The 22,058-nt window shown below is 44.2% G+C and overlaps 2 protein-coding genes across 2 annotated transcripts; both read left to right on the top strand.

Annotated features, from left to right (window-relative positions):
* The first annotated feature begins 4,177 nt into the window (after nt 1-4,177).
* CCT4 (chaperonin containing TCP1 subunit 4) lies at nt 4,178-10,267 on the top strand. Its single transcript, XM_082277038.1, has 14 exons — nt 4,178-4,350; nt 4,847-4,899; nt 5,142-5,231; nt 5,806-5,914; nt 6,448-6,590; nt 6,881-7,002; nt 7,091-7,223; nt 7,533-7,672; nt 7,893-7,989; nt 8,297-8,407; nt 8,669-8,799; nt 8,895-9,129; nt 9,653-9,766; nt 10,057-10,267. The coding sequence occupies exons 1-14, from the start codon at nt 4,233-4,235 to the stop codon at nt 10,072-10,074; spliced, it is 1,614 nt and encodes a 537-aa protein (XP_082133164.1). The 5' UTR covers nt 4,178-4,232; the 3' UTR covers nt 10,075-10,267.
* A 1,403-nt stretch (nt 10,268-11,670) lies between these two features.
* Nucleotides 11,671-20,111, top strand: FAM161A (FAM161 centrosomal protein A). Its single transcript, XM_082277136.1, has 6 exons — nt 11,671-11,792; nt 12,959-13,206; nt 13,648-14,832; nt 17,469-17,568; nt 18,006-18,157; nt 18,764-20,111. Exons 1-6 carry the CDS (start codon nt 11,673-11,675, stop codon nt 19,410-19,412), a joined length of 2,454 nt encoding a protein of 817 aa, XP_082133262.1. The 5' UTR covers nt 11,671-11,672; the 3' UTR covers nt 19,413-20,111.
* The last annotated feature ends 1,947 nt before the right edge of the window (nt 20,112-22,058 follow it).

Here is a 22,058-nt window from a genome sequence, read left to right as displayed (position 1 = left end):
TGGAAAACCAGTCTATGAGTGCAGTAAGATTTTTTTTTTTTTAACTATTGTAGATTTTAGACAGAAAGATCAGATTGCATTCATTGCACTTAGAGAAAAATAAATAGCAATGTTTACACTGGTGTCCTAGCAGAACAAAATCACTATCAATGGAGTGTTTTTCCTCCCTCCCAAACCACAGGGCAGCCCTGTATTTTGTGCTGCTACAGAACCCTCACCCTTCAGTGCCGGGCGACATTACCTACAAGTACACACAGTAGGGTAGTACTTGTATGGCACTGCAGGTATTCCCTGACACACTCCCACAGTGTGTGTCCTCATTTTTTCCTAGATCCTTTGCTGAAAAGACTGTGAGCAGCCTTTTGATCTATGAATGTCAAATTAGATTTTTAAAGGAACATAAGTGAGAAATAACTCTCAGAAAATATTAACAAGAAATGGAAGGAGTAGGATGAAAGGGACGAAAACTTCACTATACATAGTCCAGAGCAGGAGAGAAACAAAGCAGCTCAGAAGAAATCAAGTAAAAGAATCCCAAGAAAATCCATAAAAACCAGAATCCCTCATACATTGTCTTCTCCAGGAGGTGGAAGCAGTGATGCACCCATCCCAGCCAGGCAGGGCTGGCACCTCCTGCAAGGCTCAGCCTCAGCCACCACAAACCCAAACTTCTGGCATGAAACTCCAGATAGAAGAGAGGGAAAAAAAATCACATACTCAGCACTAAGGAGAAATTTTCTTCTTTGAAAAACTAAAATCTATATGTTGTGCAAAAAACTTTGTGCTGGGAAGACTTGAGTACTGTGTTTATTAAATGTTCAGAAGCTACTCGCTCTTTCTTATCAGAGCATGGTTAAGGAATGGTACTTAACTTATCTAAGGCCACAGGGTGAAATGATGTCACCCTCTTTTTGGCAATCATTCCTTCTGCTGTCATCACTGCTGCCTTGAGGATTCCCAGTGAGTTATCTCCAAGGAAAAACAAAAATACCACCCCCCACTCCTCCTCCCCCAGACTAACCTCCATCTCAGGAACATTGGGCCAGCAACAAACATCCCCAGAGGACTGAGCTCTGTCCTCAGTGCACCTCTAACTAAAAATCTCTCTTCTTTGTGCAGCCGCCTACTCACCCAAAGCCAGAAAACACAGAGTTTCTACCACATTTAGTCAAAATAAGGTCCAAGTTCTATTTGAAGGACAGAGTACTAAGCATGCAAACCTCATTTTTTTCAAGAAACCAAGCTAAAAACCCCCATTACAACCCCAGGATCTTCCATGGGGGTGTTTATTGTAAGATTTGTTATTGTCTCCCTGCTCCTTGTAGCGGCTGGAAAAGATCAGAACAGCCAGAAATTATGATAAGAGGGTAAGGAAAACAATATAAAGTGCAGGCAGCTCTGAGTCTAAACTCAGCTCTTAAGGCAAATCCAAAAGGCTTCAGGGAGTGATGGCTTTAAACGTGACCTAGGGACACATTTGGTCCTTTGGGTGCCCTGGCTGAAAGCTCAGCCTTCACCCTGGCATGACAAGTCCTAAGCCACAGTGCCTGCTCCGGGTCAGTCCCCATCCAATGCCACCTTCACACCCGCAAGGACCTCAGATGAAATCCAACCATAGCCAGGGAGTTTTTACTGGACACAAATGAGGCCGATGAGGGTGACAGGGGATAACAAAACCCCTTAAATTAGCCAGACAACTAATCATAAATCCAGTGCATACCTGAGGGCTGGTGAAACCCTTCCTCTGCCTGAAGTCCAGTCCCAGGGAAGGAACCCTGCCAGACCAAAATTGTTAGTAAGGAACCCACTGACCACAGGAGCTCTAAACTTAGCTCAGCAGCTTGCTACACACCAACTCAAAATCCAGGCTCCACCCAGCAATGGAATAAACTCGGACCCCAGATGATTTATAGCACTGGAGGAGTTGCTCTTACCAAGCACAGAGCCATGTGTAACCAGCTCTAACCTTCCTTTCCTTCAAAATTCTGGAAAATCCTGGCTCCTAACCCTAGGGCAACAGTGAGCAGCACGTAGTAGCTGCTGGTAACAGCACACAATCTGTCTATGTTTTCCTGTCAGGTCCTTTGTGGCATCCTGTGGCAAAACCAAAGCCCAGCTCAGCACCAGAGAAATGCCACCACCCAAATTTACACAATATCCTTGGATGGAGCTATGCCACTGATTATACACACCTAGGAGAAACCAGGATCCTCCTGGGATACCACAACAAACTGGGAATGATCCCTAAGCTGAGGTAACAAGGTGACCAGCCACAACCTAAGCATCCCTCAACAGCTCCTTTAAAAGCTTGGCTCTCCATTGATTCCAGCTATAACATTGCATTATCCTGGATATAACATCCATATCCAGGATTTGGTACTGCTGCCGTCTTTGCTTGCTGTAACTTAAGAGCAGGGTCAGAGTTCACAGTGATTTTGGTCACTTAGGGTGTGTTTCTGATGATTCTGGAGGTGATACAAATCCAGATATATCCACACTATTACTAGGTAGGCCTTTTCCCTGGGTATGACCTAGATGTGTGTTTCTCTACCTTTATACAACTGTTTTCCTCTCTGCCTGCTAAAAATTGAATATAAAAAGGCAAAGACCATCCACTTCCAAATCCTGGTCTCAGTTATGTTTCAAAGGTGCATAAATCCAGGGAAAAAAAAGGCAACTGCTAAAAATGGTTGAAAGATGACAGAATTGTTTTCCCTATTTCTTTATTCTGACAACGGTCCAAATGCTGGATTTTGATGCCTCACCATACAAAGCTGTTGCTGGCACTAGAAAACTGCTCACCACGGGGATGTGCTTCACTGGCAATGAGCTCCTGATATAGGTGCAGGTGCTTGAAAATGGGAAACGACCTCAAGAGCTCCCATCCTCCACCTGTTTCTTACATCTTACTGGTGCAGGGACACGTCTATTGGATAATTCTCTCTACACAGGAGCACTTTAAACCCTGACTTTTCACACCCAGCCAAAGATATGCCATAAAAATGATAGGGTTTAGGTATTATGTGGGCATTTTCCTTTCAGCCGGAGCTCTTTTTTGAGCTGCTGTGTCTTACCATGAACACAATACAAAATGAATTCACTTTGTGGATTTGAGTATGTGCTTTGCATCTAAACTACATAACATTTGTATTGTTCAGGGTGAAGAAAGTAATTTAAATAGCTATTCAGAAATATATTTTAAAAACCCAAACAGAAGCTTCTTATAGCAATACAGCATTTGAGTTAAGATCATCCTAATAGGTATAAGCTATTTTTCAACTCTAACCTTATTTTTAGTGATGATAAAGCCTACCTCTCTACAATGGTGGTACAAGCTGAGTCTCTCAGGCACATGAGAGGTTCGGGCTGTTACAAAAAAAATATACCTTGTATCTCTTCTTTTCCTGTAATTCAATCCTGTCTAACTTCAGCTGTGACAAACCTGCTGCCTAAACCCCTTTGTGGCAACGGGTTCTGCAAAAAACAGCTGTTCAAAACCTACCCAGGACAGATGGGATGGCACAGCAGGTCCTGGCCTTAGCAGGGAAACAGCTCCAAGATGCCACACAGAGACTTATAAAAAGGAAAGGCTGTGTCTGCCTGGTGCTGGGTCAAACCATCCCTCCCTCAGCCTCGGCTCCTGAGGGATGAGGGCGGGATCCCGCGGGCTGTGAGCCCCATCCCGCACCATCCCTCCCTCAGTTCCCGGCTCCCTGAGGGATGAGGGCGGGATCCCGCGGGCTGTGAGCCCCATCCCGCACCATCCCTCCCTCAGTTCCCGGCTCCCTGAGGGATGAGGGCGGGATCCCGCGGGCTGTGAGCCCCATCCCGCACCATCCCTCCCTCAGTTCCCGGCTCCCTGAGGGATGAGGGCGGGATCCCGCGGGCTGTGAGCCCCATCCCGCACCATCCCTCCCTCAGTTCCCGGCTCCCTGAGGGATGAGGGCGGGAACCCTCGGCCGCGCCCTGGCGCCCCCCAGCGGCCAGGAGCGCAGCGCGAGACAAGCCCGGCCCCGCCAGGCGGGAAAATCTCTCCGAGGCCCCCGAGCGGGCGCGCGGCTCCTTTATAGGCGTCCGCGCAGTTCGCCGGCAGGCAGGTGGAAGGGGGCGTTTCGCCCGCCGGTTGAGCAGCGCGCAGGCGCGCGTTGGGCAGCCCCGTGTGACGCGAGGCCGGAAGGCCCCGTTCTGGAAGCATCCCGGGCCCATCCCGGTCTGTCCCGCTCGGCTCGGCCATGCCCGAGAGCGCGCCCGGCAGAGCCCCCGGCGGGGCCGGCAACAGGGCCAAGGGCGCCTACCAGGACCGCGACAAGCCCGCCCAGATCCGCTTCAGCAACATCGCCGCCGGCAAAGGTGCGGCGGCTGCGCGGGGGCCGCCTCGGGGCCGGGGGGAGCCGGGCCGGGACCTGCGTGGGCCGCGATTGGGGCGGGGGACGATGGATCCCCCGTTGCTGTGTCCCGCCCGGGACTGTGTCCCAGGGATAGGAGCAGGAATTCCATGGGCTTGATGGCTGGGAGTCGCCCGGGATGGGCCGGCGCCTGTAGGGGATGCGATACTGAGCACTGACACGAGCCCCGGTCGCGCTGCGTGCTGTGTTCTGTTTCTTTGTGATTCCCCAGATTTAAAATGGCTGCAGTCAAGTGATCAGATACTAATTGCTTAAAAAAAGAACTGTGGCAATCAGTCCTGATACTGCAGCGGCTTACATCATTCCACTATTTGGGATCTTTTAGTCTGTCTGGGAATTGCTTAAAACTGGGAGGAGTTTTCATTTTAGAAAACATGTTTAAATGATGGAGTGTTTGTAGTTCTTTAGATCAGCTTGCAAACATTTTCTTCTCTTCCCAGCTGTTGCCGATGCAATTAGGACGAGCCTTGGACCAAAAGGAATGGATAAAATGGTAAACTTTGTGTTTTAAATTGTCAAAATATTAAGCTTATTCGAGATGCTGTAAATTCAACATGTCTTATAGAGGATGCTGCCTTTTGCCTTAATTATTTCCCATGTTTCAGTTACTTAAGGGAAAGTGGGAACTAAATTGAGATCTTGGTTTGGGAAATGATGTTAAAGAGAATACTTGGAGTCTCAAATGAAAGATTTGTAGCTGCTGATTGGAATTGTGTTCCTGCCCTTTATTCCCAGATTCAGGATGCTAAGGGAGATGTGACAATCACGAATGATGGTGCCACCATCCTGAAACAAATGCAGGTTCTGCACCCTGCCGCCAAAATGGTGAGTGGTTCCTTTTCCATTTTGTGTGGATTTCAGGAGCAATGCCTGGGATAGTGACAGAGCAGGAAATTTTGTGCATTGTGCTCCAGGAACGTTTATTCTGATTGTGGCATGTGCTGAAGAGTTACAAACCCTTGTTTCTTACCCAGTGTTCCTTGTGCACAATCCCTCTGGACATGTTTTAAGACATAAGAAAATGTAGCCCAAATCTTGATCTGTCATTTAAGAAGGAAAAGTCATGTCCCAAACCATTAGGATGGAAGGGAATGAAAGAAGGGAATGTGTGAAGGTATAGTCAGGTGGTCTGAGGATACAGTATCTGGTCCTTTGAGATGTTCAGTGGTCATGGATTTGGTTGTGGTTGGAGATGGAAATGAGCTTCCTGTGACCCTCCCCCAGGGAAGGAAAAGGTAAACCTGTTAGGTAGGTGTGTTCAGTTTTAAGTTTGGGAGAAAAAGCTTTGTTTCTGCAACTGACTTACTGTACCATAGCTGTGTTTGGGCCAAAGATGTGTCTGGGTATGGGTAAGCAGCACTCTGTATATTATAAATTTTTGTCATAATTTCTCCTTCAGTTGGTAGAGCTCTCAAAAGCACAAGATATTGAAGCTGGTGATGGCACAACCTCTGTTGTTGTCATTGCTGGAGCTCTCCTGGATGCCTGTTCCAGACTCCTTCAGAAAGGTAAATACATTTATTTAACAGGCAGAGACTGTAGGTAGTGAAGTCTTATTGTCCTCTTGCACGCATGTGATGAAGCTTAAAGTAGCTGTTAGCAGCTGGAAGGATAAAGGGCATATCCCACACTCCAGGGAAATTGAGGAGTTCCATACAGAACTGTAGGAAAACAGTCTTTGAAAATCTGAAATTAAGTCAGTGTTAGCCTCCTCACAGGCATCAGCTGAACAGCAGCAGCTTTAAGAATGCCCAGAGAACTTGGAGAAAGTGTTTCTGGGATGTCAGGGATCACCAGGAAATGTGCAAGACTTGTCTGTGAGGACAATTTACTTTGAATGTTACAGCTTTTTGCCTCAGTTTTAATAGCAGAGTAATAAGGGAGGTCCTACACCCTTGAAGAACATTCTGCTGAAGTGCCTTTAGTTCATTCTGACCTGAGTATCTGAAGTTTTAAAATGGAAAGAGATGAAGAAAAAACCAAAAAAAAGTATGTTTGAAAGTATGAAGTGTCTAACAGGCATTTTTTATGCTCTGCACAGGAATTCACCCCACCATCATTTCGGAGTCATTCCAGAAGGCTCTGGATAAAGGTATCGAGGTGTTGACCAACATGGCCCAGCCCGTGGAGCTCAGTGACAGGGAGACCCTGCTGAACAGCGCAACAACTTCCCTCAACTCCAAGGTACAGCTGCACTTGGACTGGCAGCTCCAGCCCAGCCAGGCCTCTCAGCTTCTCAAGTCTAAGAAAAAGTTGTTCCATTTTCTGTGCACCCCTGAGTGTGGGTTTTCCCCCAGCATAGCTGCTCTGTCCTTGCCATGGAGCAGCCATTAAGAAAATGCCATGTTAAGATATCTTTGCTTTAAAGTTCTGACATCAAACACTGAAACACAATGACAGTATTGTCACAATATTGACACTGCTTTTCAGTGTGAAGTCTCTCACCATGTTTTATTTGCTGTTGAATCCCTTAGGTTGTGTGTCAGTATTCTAGTTTACTTTCTCCAATGAGTGTGGATGCAGTAATGAAGGTGATTGACCCAGCTACAGCCAATAGTGTGGACCTCAGAGATATTAAAATTGTGAAGAAGTTGGGGTAAGAAACAATTTGTAATTAGACAGATTTTGTCTCTGTGAAATCAGTTTCCCAGAGTGTTCCAGTAATGGGTTGTGTTTGCTTCCAGAGGCACAATTGATGATTGTGAACTGGTTGAGGGACTCGTCCTGACTCAGAAGGTGGCAAATACCGGTGTAACCAGAGTGGAAAAAGCCAAAATTGGCCTCATTCAGTTCTGCTTGTCTGCTCCAAAAACAGATGTAAGTCAGACTGTGGCTACAGCAAAACCTCGTGCTCTAGGACTTGGGACATGCAAATGCAGTAACAAATGGTTTTTTAAGATGCTGTGGTGTCAACTCTGTGCCACAGCTAGAGTGAGGGGCTTCTGGGTACTAAAAACATTAGTTGGCATAAAAAAAAAATTTGTTTAAATTATGAGAAATACTGAACTGTCTCATAGTATTTTGCTGTTATATAATTACAGCATCTTAAGTTGAAAAACATGTAACATTTTTATACTTGCTTTTAAAGTCAGCTCACAATACTTGCTTTTCTCTTTCTTTAAATAGATGGACAACCAGATAGTTGTTTCTGATTATGCTCAAATGGACAGGGTGCTGCGTGAGGAGAGGGCCTACATCCTGAACTTGGTGAAGCAGATCAAGAAGGCTGGGTGCAATGTGCTGCTCATTCAGAAGTCCATTCTGCGGTACGTTAATACCCAGGCACCAGCTCTCGGTGGGTGCTCAGGGGGGCAGTTGGAACTGTTTGGAAAACTGAAGCCAAACACAGTCACACTTGGCAGAGTAACAGTGACTGTACCTTTAGAAAGCACCAGCCTTGTCTGTATTTTGAGTTTGATGACATCCTTACTTTGTACTCTGAAGAATTTGAGCCCTGGGAACTGACTCCTTCCCTCTCATTTTCAGGGATGCTCTCAGTGACCTGGCCCTCCATTTTCTGAACAAAGTTAAGATCATGGTGGTTAAAGACATTGAAAGAGAGGACATTGAGTTTATATGTAAGGTAAGGTGGGTCATATAAATAAGCAACAGTGTTTAAAATCTACCCCGAAACTAACTGCCCAGCCAGGGCCAGTTAATTGTGACATTTTCACAAGTTTCATCTTTTGACTATAATGCAAGAGCAGACATTTCCCTAAAAGCATTCCTGCTCTGCTGAGCAGTCACACTTGTATGGAAGGATTCAGGACAGATGTAAAAGCCACAGTCCCTTCTGCATTTTACTGTCTATGCAGAAGAACAACATGCAGTGTACTTGCTGACTCTGCAGTCAGCCTCTGGATTAATTTTTTTTCCCATTATTTTTTCAGACAATTGGAACTAAGCCTGTGGCTCACATTGACCAGTTCACCCCTGACATGCTGGGCTCTGCTGAGCTGGCAGAGGAGGTCAACTTGAACGGTTCTGGGAAACTAGTAAAGGTGAGTGAGACACAAAATGTTAATACCCATTTAGCATCTGTCAGTTATATTAATAACTGGTAGCTTTAATGTTTTTTACTGTGGAATTTATTACATTTAAGTACCTACTTCTAAGCTCTGAGTAGCTTTGGCAGTGCAGTGGCTTTGCTTGGCCAGACATCAGTGCTGTTACACAGTTCAAAAAGTGCCAATGGCAGTGTCTTTTTGTCCCAAACTTTAATTTTTTTTTCCCCAGTGTCAGTATTTGGTTTTATGTTTTAGATTACAGGCTGCACAAACCCTGGCAAAACTGTGAGCATCGTGGTACGTGGATCCAACAAACTCGTCCTGGAGGAAGCCGAGCGCTCCATTCACGATGCCCTGTGTGTCATAAGGTGCTTAGTGAAGAAAAGGTAATGTCTCAGTTTGGTTAATTAATGACACATAAAGCCTGATGGTGTGTGCACTGCTGTGAAGCGAGGTTTGATGGTCATTTCTGTGCTCTCAGGGCTTTGATTGCTGGTGGTGGAGCCCCGGAGATCGAGCTGGCGCTGCGGCTGAACGAGTACGCGCGGACACTGAAGGGGATGGAGTCCTACTGTGTCCGTGCCTACGGGGATGCACTCGAGGTCATTCCCTCCACCCTGGCTGAGAACGCAGGGCTCAATCCCATTTCCACGGTAACAGAGCTCAGAAACAGACATGCCCAAGGAGAGAAAACAGCTGGCATTAACGTCAGAAAGGTAATAAGGAGTTAGAATACCTGGGTATTACAGGAAAAATGCTTAACCTTAGGGCTGGACTAGTGAGAGGGCAAGTTGGTGCTGCATAGCGGTAGCCTCCTTAAAAGTAACAGAGGGAAATTGCAGCTTGTTCTCTTACAAGCTTACCCTGAGCATTGGTATCAAACGCCGTACCCAAAGGACAAGAAACATCTCGTGTCTCTACAACAGCATTTCAGCTACAACAGTAGATCAGTTTAGAATGATACATCAGTATGATCTGCAGTGGAAGGTGTTTTTAAGCTGGGAGTAGCACCACAGCTTCTTCTCAGTTGGCACTCTTGACTTTTTCTGTTGGCTGATTTTTACTGGATATGTCAAATGCCTGGGGGGAGAAGATGTGTGCTGTAATGCCCCTGTTGCAGAGGAAAGCCCTGTGGTAGTCTAGGACTCTAGGACTGCCCTCAGGATTCTGCTAAAAGAAAATGTGCTAAATGTGACTGCAGTCTGTCTTGCACAAAGTGAAGGCTCCTTGTTCCCCTAGGGTGGCATTTCCAACATCCTGGAGGAGCTGGTCGTGCAGCCTCTGCTGGTGTCTTTGAGTGCACTGACCCTCGCAACAGAAACCGTGCGCAGCATTCTCAAGATTGATGATGTGGTGAGTGGCGTTGGCATCGTGGGTTGGGTTATCTTTCCTTCACAAGCACCAGGATGTTGTCATTTGTTTGCTGCACTTCAAAATACAGCTACTGTGTAGAGTGTTCTCAGTTTGTGTGCTGCTTAAGACCATTCAGCCTTTTAATAACTGCAGCTAAAATTAAATGCACTATAAATACCGCACCATAAAGCAGGGCATTAGAGTCACTAAAACCCCAGGATCTTTAAACAAAGGAGGAATTGTGATGTATGCTGTGATTTCTTCTGCCTGACTGTGTGCCCTCCTTGCAGGTGAACACTCGAGGGTAAGCTGAGCAGAGAGGTGGGGACCATGGCCTCGAGCTCCTGCCCTGTAGCTGGAATATGGATTCCTCACCAAAAGCGCCTGTGTGAATTGTCTTAAAGTCCACCAAGACTGATGTACTTTGATCAGGTTTAACTTAAAAACCAGTTGGTTTTCAAAAAGAAAGTGCTGTTTTATCAATAAACATGCAGTAGTCTACCTGAGTCTTTGCTGTATAATTTTGTTAGAATTTGTTGCATTTGGTTTTCTGTGCTCCTCTTTATCTCTGAAATGTTTAAGGCAACTTATTAGTTCTAGTGATATATTTTAAAAACACCCTTGAAGTGCACTCTAGTAACACTTAGCTGGCTTAGAGCTGCTCCTCCAGAAGCTTTCCCTAAGGGAGTGGTGTTACTGCCCTTAAGGATGCAGGGCTAGAGAGGAGGAGGATCTTTGCAGTGGGAGCACATCACATTCCTTGCTCTCCTGAGGTCTGCAGTGATTCCTGATGCCATCACATGACCCAGAGGCCTACAAAGGGTGCTCTTCACTTTGTCTCTTCCCCCTGCCCCCAGACTGATTGGTTTTCCCAAAGCTGGCCAAGAAGCCAAAAGTACACTGTTCTATAATAAAGCAAATTAGCTTTCCAAATTCTAATTCTTAGCCTGACATTTTGACTTAACCCTTTCATCTCCATTATTGCCGTATTGAAACAACCCAATTCCTCTGTTTAAAGGAATGTATCTTCCATTTCTTCTCACATTTCCATTCATGATTGGCTGGAGCTGGAGCTTTTGAGTGAATTTCCACCATGGTGTTGACCTGCTGTTACTGAAATATTTTCCTGTGACTTGCCAAGTGGACCAAACAGAATAACTCAAATACTAATTAATAAATTAGACAATCGATTTAGTCATTAATGTTCTGCATTAATTATTCATTGCCTGTTTAAAATAGCAAAAATTGCAAATGCTGTCCTACCCCACAGGCTCACATCCAGCAATGATCACTTAGTTTAGGTGCTATGATTTAAAGCTTTAATCCCCCATTATCAGAGAGTTACAATTCTTGACAATTACAAAAGAATTACAACAATTGTATGTGATTTCATACACAAAAAGAATTTGTAATTTCACTACAGTAAATAGGTCCATCCATCATTAACACCTCTTTGTAGAGGCAGAATGTTCCTGCTTATCCTGATTTAGGATAGACTATTCCTAGGACAGAATGTTCCTGCTTATCCTGGTTTAGCCTTACTCTATAATTGCTTACCTGAAGTACAAACTTAAAGACGGAAAAAGCTTCTTTAATAACTTGAGGGTGCAAAAAACGTGGGCTCGCCAGTGAGAGTTACAGGTGCCGACTAAAATCCTGAAAGAAGTTACCTAAAAATCCGCACGGGCGGGGCGCGGGGCGAAGCTGCAGCCCTGCCCCGCCGGGGCCCGCTCGGGCCGGGCGGTTAACGCGCCCCGCTCCCGCCCCGGGGCCGCCTCCGCGGGGGCGGAGCGGAGCCGCCTCCCTGCGCTCGCTGCCCGCCTCCCTGCGCTCCCTGCCCGCCTCCCTGCGCTCCCTGCCCGCCTCCCTGCGCTCGCTGCCCGCCTCCCTGCGCTCGCGGCCCGGGATGGAGGACGCGCACCGGGCCGCCCGCCTGGCCGCCTCCTGCCTCCGCACGCCGCTCGACCCACGCACACGGGCGCCCGCCGCGCTCTACGAGCGGGGGCCGCCGCCCGCCGCCGCGCAGGTACCGCGGGCACGGCCGGGAGGGGCTGCTGGGCAGCCGGGGACGCGGGGCCGGGGGCTTCCCCCTGAACCCGCTCTGCAGAGGGGTCCCCGCCCTCCCCGGCACCGCACGGGCCGGCGCCTCCCTGGGCACAAGGGACACGCGCACACGGGAGACACCTGACAGATGGCCCTGCTGCAGCGCCGATCCCTTAATGAGCTTGTGGCACCGCGGCGTCTGGACAGCAGATGTAAAACTGCCCGTGCCCAGCCCGGGGAAGAGGCTGGGATCGTTCCGCGGATCGAGAAAAGAAACTGGGTTCATGCACGGTCGTGGCAGCAGCAGATTCGGGGAGGTGGAGAGTCTGGGCTCTGTATGGGCGCTTTAAATTCGCTGTTTCGATCCTGTAATTCCCATTGCATTAGGTCACTGCTGGGGGAAAAACCAGTTAAAGATTTTTGCAGTGAAAACCTGACCAAACAGAAACAAGGGGTTTTGTTGCAATGTCAAAGCTTATTAAAATACTTCTGTGTGGAAAAGTAGTATTCTAATTCCTGTATAAAGAGACTTTTTAAAACATGGTGCTTAGAACAAAACGAAGCCTTTTTGATGCTGACTAACCTGGCTTTAATAACTTTTCTGACCTGTGTAACCTCTAAAAATCCTTAAAGAATATTACCTGCACACAGCTGCAAACTACCAAACAGTATTGGAAATATAACCTGTGCAGAATCCGTGTCATTTCACAGTAAGTGAATGGAATAACATTTCTGCACCACATCTCTAATGACTCATTTTTAGAGTGGTTATGGAAATAGGAGGCAGAGAAGGTTCTGTTTGCTGGTAAATAAGGGCATTTTTAGAGCTGCATAGTAATCAAGGAAAAATTGTACTTTACAAAATAGTTTATTTTTTTCTTTTTGGTAAGTCCTTTTGGTCATATTTCCTGTTATAAACATATTGATTACAGGGCAGACTTGGGAATTTTTACAGGCTTTAAATAGGACCCTTAGGATATAAATTAATATGCAATATGATTATTCCTTGTAATTCTACATTAACACTTGTATACAGGTATCTCTATTTGGTGTTACTTTACCATTAATTAGACTTAATTAGGACAAAGCAGTATTAAGAACCTTGTTCCCCTTCCTTCTAGCAGAAAGATTTACAAACATCTCTTCTAGGATAGCTTTGATTTGGATTCAAACACCAACAGAGAGCAGACCCCCCCTCCAAGGAGAGACTGTGACAAGTGGGTAGACTTCTCCAAAATGTGCTACTCAAATCAAGAGTATTACTTGAAGCTGGAAGAGTTGAAGAATGCCCACATGGAGACGATGGCAAAATTGGAAAGCATGTATCGGAACAAACTGTTTTTAAAAGGAGTACAACCCTTGGATAAGAGAAATGACACTTCTCCAAAGTGCTGCAGGTAAGTTTGGGGGCACTTTTTAGCTGAAGATTCCCAAATGCTTTGCAGGCAGCTGTAAAACAGCAGGGTGTGTTTCTGGGCTGGAAAGTGCTCTCCCCATCTCTCGTAACCAGATAATCAGAGAAAAGTCAGTTTTAATAATAGAAACGCTCATTACCTTGCTAATGGTCTGTGAGGTTTAGAGGTGGGTGTGCAGCAGGGCTTGGACAGCACATTTAGGAGCGCACAGGGCCTTTCCCAAGTCAGGAAGTGCTGACTTGGTGATCATCACTAAAACCAGGATCTGCTTTGAGTGCCCAGTGTGCTGCTCTTTTCCCTTCTCTCCCCTCTCAGCCACTCATTTTGGTTTCTAGTAGTGATTCCTTAGAGTGGAAGTCACTGGCTTTGCATCAGTGTTAGACCGGCTCAAACCAAGTGGTTTTTTTCCCTTTTTTTCTCAAGGCCAACTTGGGACAAGAGCTCGTATCAGCCTCTTAACCTGCACAAATCCTTTTCAGACTCAGACTTAAGTGATCCCTTGGGCTCAAGTATATCCGATGTGTCTGATGGAGAATTAGCAATTGAAGAAAACGACAGTGAAACTGCATCATCCTCATTTGCTAAGCAGCAGATTGAAAAAATGTGGGATGGGTTCTCTCTGGAAGACTACATCTCCCGTGCCAAGCACAGCTTACCCAACTCACCAGCCTGCAGGAAGGTGCACAAGAAACAGAAAGTGTGGTCCCCCAGAGTCACCGTGCCCAAGCCTTTCCAGATGACCATCAGAGAAGCTCAGAAGAAAGAGCAGAACATCAAATCCAAGTCACAGATCGAACTGGAAAATCACTTATTGAAGAAGCAACTAGAGGAGGAAGCAGAGTGTCAGAAAAAATTCCGAGCCAATCCCGTGCCCGCTGCCGTCTTCCTGCCGCTCTACCACGACATCGTGCAGCGGAACGAGGAGCGCAGGAGGTCTGTGAGGGAGAGGAGCAAACTCAAGCTCCTGGCTTCCCAAAAGCCATTTAAATTCATTGAGCGAGAGAGGCAAAGGAGGGAAATCAGGAAAATGCAATTAAAAGACGTTTCCCCGCCTGAAAATAAAACCAAAGTGTTCAGAGCGAAACCAGTTCCTAAATGTGTTTATAGTCCAGATTTCAGTGACAAGCTAAAGGAGGAGGAGCTCTATAGAGAAATCAGGATCAGGATGAGAGCTGAGGAGCTGCTACGAAATTCATCGGTGCCCAACAGCAGACTGGCCTTAAAAGAGACCAACAAAAAGAAGAAACACAAGAGCATCGAACCAAAGCGAACGGAACAGAAACCCAAGATCAAATCAAGCGTTCCAGATTTTGAACTCCTACATGAGAAATTCCAGAAACGCCTCCTGCAACAAAAAAAAGTGAAACACCTCACAGTCTGTGAGCCTTTCGACCTTCGTACTTCGTACATCCCCTCAAAAAAGGGCAAGATCTTGAAGGACATTCAAGAGGATGAAGAAAAATTGAAGGAAACACGGTGGCCATTTGCCTCTCCGAGACGGAAACCTCAGATGGGGCAGTCAGGGGCAAACCCACATCTCTTGGGAGGAGGAAAATCCAAATCTCCCAAAAACACAGAATCCACGAGACGACGGCTACAAGCCCTAAGGTGACTGCTTAGAGATGCTCTACTTTATATATGCTTGCAAAGTAGATTTTTTTTTTTGTATTAATATATATTTGGTATTTTATTTGGTATTATTTTTGGTATTTCTATGGATATAATTAGTTCTTCCATGCAGTGAATATAGGGCTTAATTTGTTAAAGGCTTATAATATAAATCCTAAAATATTTAAATATAGGACTTAATTAGTATTTATTATTGTTAAAGGAACACTAGTGCATTTTTGTCAGAATGTCCCTAGGAAGACAAATGACTGCTGTTTTCCAGGATATCCTGAATCCCTTAAAATGGCACATACCTTGTGTCCTCTCATGGCAACCCTGTTTTTCTCTTTGGAATTATCTTTGCCAAAGCTTCCTTTGCTCTAGATTTAAAATGAATTCAGCCTTAGTTTATTTTCCCCACCAGGAATTCCCTTGAGGAAAAGAGAAAGCTGGAAGAACAACAAAAAAGGAACAGAACCAAGCAGAAACAAAGAACGAGAAAATTCCAGAGAATTGTAATGGCTCGGGCTGAGGCCAATGACCCACATCAGAGCCTAGCTCAGATGTCTAAATCCAGATTAAAAACATTCAGGTATTTTGTTGTATTGCCCTGAATCCTGAACACCTCCATCAACAATGAGAAGGAGAGGTTTAGGATTGCATTGTATGTTAAACATACAATGTGTAAAAAGATAGTACAATCTAAGTTTAGATACTTACACATGATAAATTAAACATGGTGCAAGCAGCTGGTAAAAAAGTGGTCAAACTTAGTATTTCAACTGGGAAATTGTTGCCAATCTATATGAACTCAGAGTATAGAAATTTACAGCATATAGAAATATATATATTCCACCTTAGAGTATTATAGATTCACTAACAGGGGAACTCCTGTATTTTCTGAATTCATGTATCAATTAAAGAGGAAAAAGCTATGCAAATCAAAAGGAAAGGGAACAGTGTGGATACAGAATATCCTTGCAGAGCTGGATACCGCACTGATGTTGGTACAACTTTGGTGCAGCAGTGGACATTCCACAATTCACTTCTTTGTCCCAGCAGGTCCCCACTGAAGAGAGATTAAAGCAGGAATATTTTAACTTCACAGTGTAACAGCAGCGACCCAGGAAGCTGCTGGTGTTCAGGAGGAATGGGATCCAAAGTTCCCTGGAGTAGAGATGCAATTCAAAGACTGTTAGTGTACGACTGAGTACACAGGGAACAACACCAGGGCCTTCTTGGAGTGCTGTAAGCTGTCACTCCAGCTCTGACACGGCTCTAACACCATGATTGCTGCTTGGGCTCATGTTTGGGGCTAAATTAACCCTTTCTGCTTATTGTTCTTTCTAATGCCCCCAAAAATGAATCCTGTTTGAACAAGCCTTAGTGAGGTTTGTGATCTGGGCTGGCCCAGTGGCACTGCTGCGGTATTGTCACTTTAAGGTGCTGTTACGTGGGGATGGTGAGAGGCACCGACTGCTCTGCCCCTGTTGCTTCATGCCTGGGCAGGATTCTTGGGCAGCAACCACGAATCCTAATTTCCAGCAAGCTGGCATACTGTTAATAACAGGAGCTTTGTAATCTGTGTGTCCTCAGGCATGTGGGCTGCTGACTCTGGGACAGAAGCAGAAAACAATGGAGTCAGAGTAGGTGGAGAACTAAGAGAGACAGTGGGTGATTTGAGTTCAGTCAACAGCAAATTTCACATTACAGTATTCAGCTTAATCAGATTTCAGGAGCTCCTGTCTGTGTGTAAAATGGTTATTGCAAAGCAAGATTACTTCCCCGGTGCTGATGCAGAGGCTGGTGCAAGTGTTTAACCTGATAATGCTCATTTCAGCACAGCTGGGCAATGAGGTCTCTCAGTGGCAGTGCCCTTTCAAAGCAAGGAGCAACTTGGAAGTTCACTTCCCAACATAGTGAGGAGCTCAGAGATGGTCAGGGAGAGAGGCTGGAGGAGGCAGAGGTGTAAAATGCACCCCCCGATCTCATCTTTGTCCTGACGTGCCTGACCTGCAGTGCCAGATCTGCCCAGTTCAGAGGCACATCAGAGAGCTGCCTGTCCCACACTGAAGAGAGATTACAGCTCGTTCCACCTCAATTATCCAGTGCTCCCTGTGATCCCAGAGACCATTTCAGTTATGAATCAACAGTTGCATCATCCTGCTCTACTGACTGGGCCCTTGACAAACCAACTCAGGAAAAAGTGTTCCATGATCCAGAATGTGGCCACGGCTCCTGGGAGATCAGCTGCTAAAGTAGCAAGATTCTCACCGTCAGACTTTAAAAGTACTGATTTTTATTTAATGCTGTACTTTCCTATGGTGTATCCTGTTTCATTTTGCTCAGAACAACTGGAAGATCTCTATGAAATCAGCATGTAAAAAACCCCAAGTATCCAAATTTCTTTCTACAAAAACCCCAAGAATCCAAACTCAGCCTCTATTTAACTCCAGTAGCCAGGACCTGCCTCTGCTTAGCCAAAGTGACTCCCTCAGAGATGAATTGTTCAGTACCTTTTATGTACCTTGAAGTATGACAACACTTAATTTGTTATGAGTGATTTAACTGCTGTAGGAAATTACTCCTTGTCCTATAAATTAATAATGATTTCTCTTGTGCTCTGCTTCCTGTAGGAACAACGAGAAGCAGAGAAGGCAGGAATATTTGCAAGAATTGCAAGAAATGCAAGAAAGAGTAAAACAGATGCCGTTGCTTTTTGAAAGAGTCACTCAGGTTGCCTTGTTTCTGAACTGCTAATTCATCTTGACTGATACTGAATAAGATATTTGTAATATAATATTTTTAGAAGATACTTAAAAACCACTTTTCAGGGCAGTGTTTATCCATTTCAACCTCTGTTGCCCCATCTCCATATAAATATCAGTAATTTTTGTGACATGCTTGCACAGGGAACAGAGAACTGTTGTAAAGGTGTGTCTGGTTCAGTTACAACATGAGTAACTCTGGCCACAACCAAACATTGCTGGTACAGAAAAGTAAAACCTGGTATAAATTTTTCAAGTATTATTTTGCCTTTCTTAGCTGCAGTGAATAACCATTTCCACTTGTCAGCTGCAAATAATGCAACAGAGGATTAATAGAAATAAAAGTATCAAGATACAGGCATTTAATGCATTAGATAACATTTAACCATTGTGTTTTTCCTACAGAAAAATGCCAGAATAGCTGCAGAGAAGTATTATTCAAACAGACTGAGAGCACTGGGGATCTGCCCAGAGTTTGTTTCAAAGAAGGGAGGAGCAGCCCAATCACTGCAGTTCTCCACCGCTGGAGATTTTACCTCCATCGCTGTCAGAGAAAGGTAGAGATGACTGAAGACTTTTTCTTTCTGTCCACTACATATCTAATAACTAGAACATTTTTCATGTGTAGATTTAAGGGTTTTTTAATGATTTCTAGTATTTCCCAGGGAACTATTTGATGATGTGGTGCGTTAGCATTAGTATGTACTTTGATTGGTTTTCCTGAATTAAATATTATTTCCTAAAACAGAGGAGAGCTGCTTAACCAAACAGGTTATGTTACGTAATACACTTCAAAGAAAAATGAAGAAAAACATTTCTTGTTTGTTCCTTTCATCAAAAATTTTGGCAGGTTGCTGTGAGTCACTACCTTTAAATTTTAATTTTTTTAAATGAACCTTATTAAAAATAGTTTCTAGTATCTCTTGGTTGTTACGATTTAAAAGGAAGCAGAAATTTTAAAAAATGGGAGTATGTAAGCAATATTGTTGAGTTACTTTCTAGCATAAAGAGAGACTCTTGTGTCCCCCCTTCCCTTTTCCTTCCCCAGTTCCACCCCAGCCAAGACTACCAGGCTTTGCCCTGGATTACATAAAGGTGCTTTAACACCTCCTGGAAAGCATATTCCCAGAAAATAAAACCCCACATGCAATTTGTCTTTTCAGAATCATCAAGGTTAAAGTGAAAAAAAGGGAATCCTTTGAGGAAGCAGCTGAAGACAATCCCCAATCTGTGCACTCCTGGGAGGAGGAGGAGGAGGAGGAAGAGGAGGAAGAGAAGGGAAAAGGTGTCAAAACCTCCACCCCAGATGAGCAGTGCAGTGATCTGGAGGATGGGGATGAAGCCAGAGCCAGCCCTTATGTCCATGAGCCTGGGTCCAGCCCACCCTCAGGCCAGCACAGTGACGAGGAGGAGGAAGAGGAGGAGGAAGCAAAGTCAGGCCCATCACTTGGTCATTCCCAGGAGGAAGAGGAAGCGGAAGCCAAGGCAGACCTATCACTTGGCCATTCCCAGGAGGAAGAAGAGGAGGAAGAGAAAGCAAAGGCAGGCCCATCCCTTGGCCATTCCCAGGAGGAGGAAGAGGAGGAAGGGAAAGCAAAGGCAGGCCCATCCCTTGGCCATTCCCAGGAGGAGGAAGAGGAGGAAGAGGAGGAGGAGGAGGAGTCCAGACCCAGCTCTCGGTCTGAGGGGTCCCACGAGCACAAAGAGGAAGCTCAGTCAGACCCCGAAGCTGAGGGTGCCTTCCAGTATGAGGATGAGGAATATGAGAGTGATGATTCTGAGGAGAAGCCCAGTGATGAGGAGGGTGACTGACAGGAAGGAGATAGGATGGACTGGCACTCAGGAGCCTCTTCCACTGCTGGCTGTGGAACAGACACCAGAGAAAAAATTGGTGCTTTGCTACAAATCCAAAATTCTGTGGTTTTTTACCTCGTAGTTTAAGAGACCTGCCAGTGCAGGAATTTTGGTTGTTTTCCAGTAAGAAAGCTCAAGTTCCTAGTTTTCACCAAGAAAATAATTTACTTTTGTATTAATTTTCTTTATTGCACTCTTCTGTGACATTAGTGTATCTCTGTTCTTGAAATGAATTCCAACCTCTCTGTTTAACAATAATGTTACACAGTGTGCTGTGTAAATACTGAGGGCTCATAACCAGCTCTTCCCATGGGCTGGCAAAGCCAGGGGAGATTTTGGAGCAGGAATTGCCATTTGATCCCTGTAAAAGGGGAATCTTTTTACCTCAGGTAACTCTAGTTGTACAAAACTATGCAAGGAAGTGCTTTAATACCTCTTCTTATACACTGGCTCCTCAGGACTTCAGCTACTCCTCAAAACACTCTCCCAAAAATGTTTGGGATTTGGTTTTTGTCTTGTATCAGTAGTACCTTCTCCTCCTGTTACTGACTTTCTTGCTAAAAAATCTGTTGTTATTATTTTTTCCTCCTTGTTTTGTTACACAGTTTCTTCATGTTCGGGAGTTTTTTAAGCATTATTACTTTTATTTATTTTTGAAGGGTGAACATAACTAATGTGAATTTGAGACTTTTTTTAAACTTGAATAAAATACCTGTGAAAATATTAATCCTTGCTTCACGAGGAGGTTGGTTTGTCAGTGTTCTGTAATTCTGAAGAGTTGTACAATTAACAGTCCCATATGACTGGTATTTGTCTCTTTAGGAAGTCAGATCTTCTTCTGAAAGAAGGCAGAGGAACTCTGAATTAGGTTTTTTTCTCAGATTATTTGAAGTAATTTCAAAGCAAAAAATGTCAAATCTGTTTCTAAGATTTGACAGCTCTCAACTAAGTGTTCTAAAAGAACAAATATATAATTGTTGAACTACTAAGATAGGGATTAAAAATACCACTAAAATTCCTTTGAACTTAAAGAAAGTAGCAAAAACAATGCTTTTTTAAGGCTTTAGAAGGAGTTGGGAACCTGTGTATAATTTAGATTGTCACTGAATTCTTAAATATTAACCTAAATAACAGCAGAATTAATGAACATGATAAGTATGATATAACCAGGAAGAGTTAGGACAGCTTTTGGAGGTTATGCCTCAGCTTTTTTAGCATTTCTGGAAAAGAAAAACAGAATTGTGTGGACTAAGGAGATCCAATTGATTGTGGTTTCCGAAGCTTTCCAGGGAGCATTTCTAGGACATAATTTTCCAGCAAAGGATCTTAAAGAAAACAATCTTATTGTAGGAAAAGAAAGATCCTCATTAATGGGAGATCAAACCTTGAGGTATTAAGGGAACCAACCACTCATGGAAATCACTTGGAGCAGCAGAGCTTTTCAGATGGGGAGGATAATGAGATTTAAGTCAAAAAAGCTGTTCAGAAATTGCATTACAAACATAAAGGGATAAACATTCCAATAAGGAATTAAAAAGCAGAGAAAGTAAAGGAAAATCCGAGATGACAGAACAGAAATGGAGACAGACAGCTCAGGGTGAATTAAACCTTGCCAAGCGAAGAACAGCAGTAAAAAATACTTCAAACAAAGAAGAGCCACGTACACCTGTCAGGAGACGAAAAATAGTCTGGCCTGAAAACCAAGCCATGATTTGACCTCTTTTTTTCCTTTCTTTTTTTTTTTTTTCTTTGCAAGAAGGATGATTTAAATGTAGACAATCCAGAATAACTAATAGGATGACAGAACTGAAAAAAAACCCAAAATAACCTGTATTTAAAGAAAAAGCCCAATAACTTCGACATGAAAATCAAAATCCAGGTGAAGGATTTTGGTAAATTGCCAAGATGCAGAGAAGTACCATGGAAAGGAGAACAGAATGTGTGGTAATTTGTCAGAACTCATAACATTTTGAGGCAATTACATGGAGAAAAAGAAAGTCTCTTTTTTTTTGAGCCACCAAAGGTGATATAATAGAAGCATTTTAAGGCACAAAGCTCATTAGAGGAGAAATGTTGATGAGTTATCCTTTCAGGGAAACCACTGAGCAGGAGGGAGAGGAATAGGAAAGTTTCTCACAGATTATTGAATATTCTGTCTTTAATATTTTAATTAATGGCCACAGCACCTGAGTAGGAACATGTTCAAAAATTTGCAAAGAAAATGAGAAAGGTGTATCTGAAAAAAGGATTAAAAACACCATGTGGGAAGAAGGGGGCAACTTTGCATGTGGACTGTGGTATGAAGTAATTTTGAAGTGCAAGAATAGTGTTTCTATACAGTAACCATATTTATGTTTTGGAGTAAGAAGCCAGAAGTTTTGGATATTGTGCTTTTTCAAGAATGTTTTTTATTTACAATATTGCTTCCTCTAGAAACCATCTCCTCCTGTACATAGTTATCACAACACCAAGCAGGTTATGTTCTCTTTTCCTTAGAGGAAAAAATTATGACATCAAAATATTATACCTTTTATAGCTGCTCCAGATGAAGAGAAAAACAAAAGAACTCAAATTCTTGAAGAAAATGTTTAAAGCCGTACCTAT

This window comes from Coloeus monedula (assembly GCF_965178545.1).
Source record: "Coloeus monedula genome assembly, chromosome: 2".
Lineage (NCBI taxonomy): Eukaryota > Metazoa > Chordata > Aves > Passeriformes > Corvidae > Coloeus > Coloeus monedula.
Note: the sequence above shows the minus strand (reverse complement) of the source record. Positions and strands in the feature narration are given on the sequence as shown.

What these genes read in the sequence shown, in the direction of transcription:
- CCT4 (XM_082277038.1), top strand. Translation starts at nt 4,233, where the DNA reads ATGCCCGAGAGCGCGCCCGGCAGAGCCCCCGGCGGGGCCGGCAACAGG. An exon ending in CAACTTCCCTCAACTCCAAG is followed by an intron (nt 6,591 to 6,880) that starts GTACAGCTGCAC and finishes TGAATCCCTTAG; the next exon opens with GTTGTGTGTCAGTATTCTAG. An exon ending in AAAATTGTGAAGAAGTTGGG is followed by an intron (nt 7,003 to 7,090) that starts GTAAGAAACAAT and finishes GTTTGCTTCCAG; the next exon opens with AGGCACAATTGATGATTGTG.
- FAM161A (XM_082277136.1), top strand. Translation starts at nt 11,673, where the DNA reads ATGGAGGACGCGCACCGGGCCGCCCGCCTGGCCGCCTCCTGCCTCCGC. An exon ending in ACTTCTCCAAAGTGCTGCAG is followed by an intron (nt 13,207 to 13,647) that starts GTAAGTTTGGGG and finishes TTTTTTCTCAAG; the next exon opens with GCCAACTTGGGACAAGAGCT. An exon ending in TCCATCGCTGTCAGAGAAAG is followed by an intron (nt 18,158 to 18,763) that starts GTAGAGATGACT and finishes TTGTCTTTTCAG; the next exon opens with AATCATCAAGGTTAAAGTGA.